The 6,365-nt window shown below is 32.5% G+C and overlaps 1 protein-coding gene across 2 annotated transcripts; it reads right to left on the bottom strand.

Annotated features, from left to right (window-relative positions):
• LOC18600148 (HRAS-like suppressor 3) lies at positions 605-4,213 on the bottom strand. 2 transcript variants are annotated; one of them, XM_018120787.1, is made up of 2 exons: positions 4,072-4,213; positions 605-1,575 (listed from the first exon to the last, which is right to left on the bottom strand). In XM_018120787.1, exons 1-2 carry the CDS (start codon positions 4,166-4,168, stop codon positions 1,004-1,006), a joined length of 669 nt encoding a protein of 222 aa, XP_017976276.1. In that variant the 5' UTR covers positions 4,169-4,213; the 3' UTR covers positions 605-1,003. The 2 variants fall into 2 exon arrangements, with proteins under 2 accessions (XP_017976276.1, XP_007030520.2); XM_007030458.2 differs by lacking the exon at positions 4,072-4,213 and adding an exon at positions 2,145-2,286.

The following is a 6,365-nucleotide window of genomic DNA, read 5'->3' on the forward strand; positions in this document are numbered from 1 at the left end:
CAGTTTGACAAACTGGTGAAAATAGCTGGCACCTGCACCACTTCCACTCCTAATTTTCCACGTGAAATTATTGTGGAGATTGCCGAGGCGTTCCATAAAAACAATTGTTTCGGCGGCCATGACCTTTTCGGTAACAACTGTGAAGGTTTTGCAACATCCTGCAGAACCGGTCATCCCTTCAGTGAACAGATTCATAGCATTAAGAGTATCCCTATAATTGGAATCATAGCACCAATCCTAGCTAAAGGATTTGCTAAATTAAAGTTGTCTTCTTGAGGATGCTTTAATTTAGGGGAAAACAAAAAAGAAAAGGGAAAAGAAAAGTCTTATGGTTGAATTGGCCTTAGCTCGATGATCAGTTGAATTAAGTGAATAAGATTTTAGGTTAATGCACTACTGAAGTGTAAAGAAGCTGCTGGATCAACGGATGAGCGCTGGTTGGTTTTTGATTCTATATTCTGGTTTTCTTGCTTTGTGATGCCGATAAGGCAGTTGTGTTGCAGTTTTGGTTTCTTTTGTAAAAGGTTTTTAGTGAATAAATTATATGTTGTTATTTTATTCGCGAGTAATTGTATACCATATGCAATCAATTAAAGATAAGTACTACCTTATCAATTAATCTTGTAATATATATTATAAGATAATTTTGTCACACACTCAAGGCAACAAAGCTAAGCGTTGGAAGAGAAGCCAATCCTTTAGCCCATTGAGAGCACATCAAAAGCATCCACACATGCATGTACATGTTGGACACCACCTGAATCGAAATATCTAAGCTAACCGATCGGCTTCTCTTGAGTTCTCAATTTATTTCTGTATATGCTATTTTTCACATTCCACTTTGGTTGATGTGAACCTCACTCATTAAGCTTTCGCCTTTACTTTCCTGCATTAATTCTTGGGCCATAACATATCATATTATCACTCCTTGTTCTTATTTATAACAGTTTGTCTCGTGAATCAGTTATACAACTGACCACGAGCGAGCTACGTTGTTAACTTCTTATGGGCGTCTTTGGGCGCCAGTGATCGCTTTTGCAACAAGACACACTGCGGGAACAGCGAAGATTGCACCAGTGCAAAGGAGACCTTTACCCAAAGGTTCTGCTATTTGTGTAATAGCGTCGCCTGCCGCTTGTACCTGCTGACTGGAGGCCAAGCCTGTTTTGCAGTACACAGCAAAGTGCTCGCAATTGTTTACAATAAGATTGTACTCCCCAAAGCCTTTCCTTTCCAGGAGATCAGTGGCTCTCTCAACTACTTCATGGTCTGGCTTGGAAGGGGATACACTACACGTGCCACGTGGCTTATTATTAAAATAAGATGTAGGGACTCCATATTCATAAAACTCAAATGATGAGCGACCATCAAGGAAACAATCAAGGCAGGTCTTGATGATTCCACCTTGGCAGTACTGTGGCTTGTATCCACATTTTTGGCATGGAGGAGCAGACTCAATTTCCTTGGAAGAGGACCCACTTCCCATGAAAGAAGACGCACTTCCCATGAAAGAAGACCCACTTCCCTTGAAAGGTGCCTGGAGGTGAATGACCATGTCATTGCCCACATATATTCCTGGCGTGAGTCAAAAAAAGAGCAAAATTTATGATATTTGGGATTAAAAAATAAAATGCAACTAATCATTCCTAATTTTTGTGTTTTTTTTTATTTTCATTTGTGAATTTTAAAATTTACTTTTTAAATTATTATCTTTGAAAATTTTCTAAATCCATCTATACCTTCAATTACGGTTAAAAACCAATTAAATTTACTATCTTATACCATACGGATGTCGACCCCGTATGAAATCTAGTCGAAAAAGTTAAAAAGTCTACATATTTTTGACACGTAGACATCCATGTCTTTGTGCCCATCTACGATTGCCACATAAACATCTATATGGTTGGGATTTATATCACGTTGATATCAATTTGGTGTTGAAGTGATAGATTTTGTAAAGAATTTTTTTTAAAATGTCGTATATTTAAAAATTGAGTTTTAATAATCATAGATGAAAAATATTAAATATCACATAAAGGTGTGATAAAGTCTTTTATATTTAAAAAAGAAAGAGAAAAACAAGCAAAATAGGATAAAAAAAGAGAAACAAGATAATAAAAAGGAAGAAGAAGAAGCATATGTACCATGGTGAGCGTAGAGCCCTCCGGCCCTTGTGGTATAGATGTGATCGCCAGGTTGGGGCTTCCGAACAGGTGTAAGCGTGGTTTGTGGCTGTCCCATTTTAATTCTTTTTTTTCTATTTCAAATCCTTGAGTTTTAAGTTGTCCTCTTTGCAACAAACTCCATAAATTTATAGAGATGTGATCAGAGGCAGAGAACCCAAGCAAACATAAAATCGAGAATCAAATAAAGAAAAATACCTATGCCCTAAAGCTAAAAACAGATTGGTTCTTATGCTAGACAGCATACATTGTTCAAAGGAATCACTCTACCCATGTGAATGCTTGAAATACTTAGTTGCTTTGGCATAAATTCTAAATCCAACTAAAAATAATTTTTAATTTATATGTATTACATCACGAGTTTCCTATTAATATTTTCTTAAATATTTTTATTTTACCTACAAATTTTCTACATTGTATATGCCTTAGCTCTTCACGGAGATGAGCCGATTATGTGGTCCATTCTCTGTTCCCTCTTTTTTTTTCTTTTTTTATTTTTATTATATTTTTTTAATTATTTTATTATTTTTTTTGTTAATTTTTATTATATATTTTTATTTGGGGGATAGGTGTCTACACTAAGCTACCATGCCATCCAAAATCTTTAAATGTTTACTAAAGATTTCAATTGACATGAAACATCAAGCTTGTGCAAAAAGTAGAAAAATAGGAAATTGTGAGAAATGGTCCTCCTCGTAAGTCTATTTCAAAAATAGCCTTCAATATAAAGTTAACTATTTTTACCCAATTTTAGTTATTAGATGACAAAAATACCCTTAAAAAATTTCAAACAAATTAAATGCTTTCAATTTTTCTGTCCCGCCATTCGTCTATTGTGCTTCAGCTTTCCTTAATTTTATCACCATCACCATCTCTTTTTGTTTATCTCTCATCATTTTGCTAATACATAAATTAAAATATGCATATATAATCAGTTTAAGGAATTAAATATAGTGTAAGGTCTGAACATTAGCAATTTGCTGATCATTTTCGCACTTTATTGTGATTAGTTGTGAATTATATAATATCAATATTGATTGCTATTATATCTTATATTGACTAATCGGGCTGGGACATGAATATATGGTTCACTATCACTATCACTGAATTAATATATTTGATCAACCAAGTCACTGATGCAGATGCACAGGACGTGTGACAAAGGATATAACCAAGTCATTGGTACAGGATGCATGCAATATTTTCCACGCGATTTCTTTTCCTTGTTTGCTGCTCCTATATAATGTTTTCCACTCAAACGAATCTTCCATTAACAAATAGTCTCAAAAGTTAAAGGTCAGATTTAGAGGTCTTACATAAATCAGAGAGAAGAGAGAGATAAGAATTTGTAAGCTTCAGAAATGGAGATAATCGAGCAACTGTTTACTCATGGAACAGACGGCTCTAGACTCAAACCAGAAGATCATATATACGCTTATAGGTTCATTCGTCTTTACCGCCATCATGGTCCATTTTCTTTCTTTTTGATTTTATTAATTATACATTTTCTTTGTGGTTGAAGTATTATATGAAAGAAGTTGAAACCATAAAGGTTCTTTCTAAACCTATCAAATTCAGGATTTATATGGTTGTCACATAAATATTCATATGGTTGGGATTTATGTCATGTTGATATCAATTTCGCGTTGAAGTAGTAGATTTTGTAAAATTTTAATAAAAATTTATTGAAATAGCTGGATTTATAATTTTTTTTAAATAGTCGTATATTCAAAAATTGAGCTCTAATAATCATAAATGAAAAATATTAAACATCACATAAAGGTGTGATAAAGTCTTTTATATTTAAAAAAGAAAGAGAAAAACAAGAAAAATAGGATAAAAAAAGAGAAACAAGATAATAAAAAGGAAGAAGAAGAAGCATATGTACCATGGTGAGCGTAGAGCCCTCCGGCCCTTGTGGTATAGATGTGATCGCCAGGTTGGGGCTTCCGAACAGGTGTAAGCGTGGTTTGTGGCTGTCCCATTTTAATTCTTTTTTTTCTATTTCAAATCCTTGAGTTTTAAGTTGTCCTCTTTGCAACAAACTCCATAAATTTATAGAGATGTGATCAGAGGCAGAGAACCCAAGCAAACATAAAATCGAGAATCAAATAAAGAAAAATACCTATGCCCTAAAGCTAAAAACAGATTGGTTCTTATGCTAGACAGCATACATTGTTCAAAGGAATCACTCTACCCATGTGAATGCTTGAAATACTTAGTTGCTTTGGCATAAATTCTAAATCCAACTAAAAATAATTTTTAATTTATATGTATTACATCACGAGTTTCCTATTAATATTTTCTTAAATATTTTTATTTTACCTACAAATTTTCTACATTGTATATGCCTTAGCTCTTCACGGAGATGAGCCGATTATGTGGTCCATGAACAGCTCTAATTAAGAATGCTTCTTAAATATATGCTTTACTTAAATCTAATATCTTAAAAATAAATTTCAAATTTAGAAATATTAAATTTAAATTTGAACTACGAGAGGTGGGAAAGCGGTTGATATAATATAATTAGACTTTGACATACTCGTCATGATACAAAGTATTCGAAATAGATACCATTTCAGGCTCATGTAATTGGTTAAGTATAAAACATTTCCAGAGTTGGACGTAGGACAGTGATTTGTCTCACAAAAATTGGCATCTGTACCGCTATTATCACTCTAGCTAGGTACCTTTTCTTTTATAGTTAAGCTGACATTGATAAGGTGAGGGGTGAAATGATGTTTTTCCATATGCTGGATGTATTTCTGCTGCTACAGTTAGCGGTTAAGTTGATAAGGTCCATGTTGTATTTCTCCACAAGGACATTTCTCCACAAACTATTATGTTCAGACCCAAACCTCAACACCCATTTATTCAAAAGAGCTCTATTTTTGAGTTCTAAGTTCACAATGCCAATCTCATTTTTTAGTTCTAATTATGTCATAATTGATGTTATATCTTCAGTATTTTTCCATTGTAGATCAATTATAACACTATTTTTTTTCTCAGCACTATAACACTGTTTTTCACCTTTTACTTTTTTTATAGTAATTTTTTAAAGCTGAAATCCACTTATATATCTTGTAGTTTCAATTTTTTTAAATGGCATCACGTGGTTTTTTTTTTTTTTTTGCCGATTAGCATCTTGTGGATATCTTGTATGCTAATTAGCACTTTTGTAGATAACTTGTATTCACATAAGTGATTAGGCTATTAATTATATCTAATAAAATTACAAAAATATCTTTAAGTATAAATAAATTCGTTAAATTTGAATTGAGGATATTTTGATAATTTTATTAGTAGGGAGAAAGGAAATTATCTACATGAATTTTCTTTTAAAAACATATTTATTAACCTCGAGAATCAGTGTGCCATTTTAAATCTTTTGCTTATTTGATAAAAGACTTTTCATAGTGTAAGGATTTAGTTTGGGAAAAGAAACTTGTATAGACAATTACGGCTCAAAAAGTTATTGACGGTTAATTAATGTTAATTGAGAAAAATGATAACCATAGGATGCTAATTAAAAAGAAAGAAATCACATGGTATTACATGAAAAATGTTAAAAACGCAAGAGGTGTAGGTGGAGCTTATCATTTTTAAGAAAATAGATAATAAATAATAAAAATTAAATAGTAAAAATATTAATGGAACAGAATCTTAAATAGTTAACGATAACGAAATTTAACCTGATCAAATTAATGCTGTTCAAAAGGAGAATATTAACAAACTCGACCAAATAATGCACAAGGAATTCTAAACAATCATCCTTAACAAGCAAAGACAGGACAGGACTCTAATTGAGGCTCCAATTAATTTCTTCTTTCGAACCTTTGAGTTCAAGTTCTCTACTTTCTGAAGCTAAGAACGAATAAGAATATCACAAAAAAAAAAAGTAAAAATAGATTGTCATGTTCTGATCAGCTAAATAATTGTTTTTTGTTTTAATTTCAAAAGACTGTAAGTTAGCAAGTTAAATAAGCTAAACAACATCCTCGTATTCCCACGGTACACAAAGACAGAGAAAGTCAAGCAAACATTCATATAAATGTAATGAGGCAACTTAAAGTCACTTTGCATTTTCACAAAATAACACAAACAGTGTGCTTGACCAACAATCTAAGACATCAATGTGGATGAAATTCCTCAACTTGAAAAGGAGTATACAGATGCTATGAG

The sequence above is a fragment of the Theobroma cacao genome, chromosome 5 (assembly GCF_000208745.1).
Source record: "Theobroma cacao cultivar B97-61/B2 chromosome 5, Criollo_cocoa_genome_V2, whole genome shotgun sequence".
In the NCBI taxonomy this organism is placed as follows: domain Eukaryota; kingdom Viridiplantae; phylum Streptophyta; class Magnoliopsida; order Malvales; family Malvaceae; genus Theobroma; species Theobroma cacao.

What these genes read in the sequence shown, in the direction of transcription:
- LOC18600148 (XM_018120787.1), bottom strand. Translation starts at nt 4,168, where the DNA reads ATGGGACAGCCACAAACCACGCTTACACCTGTTCGGAAGCCCCAACCT. An exon ending in AGGGCTCTACGCTCACCATG is followed by an intron (nt 1,576 to 4,071) that starts GTACATATGCTT and finishes GACTCACGCCAG; the next exon opens with GAATATATGTGGGCAATGAC.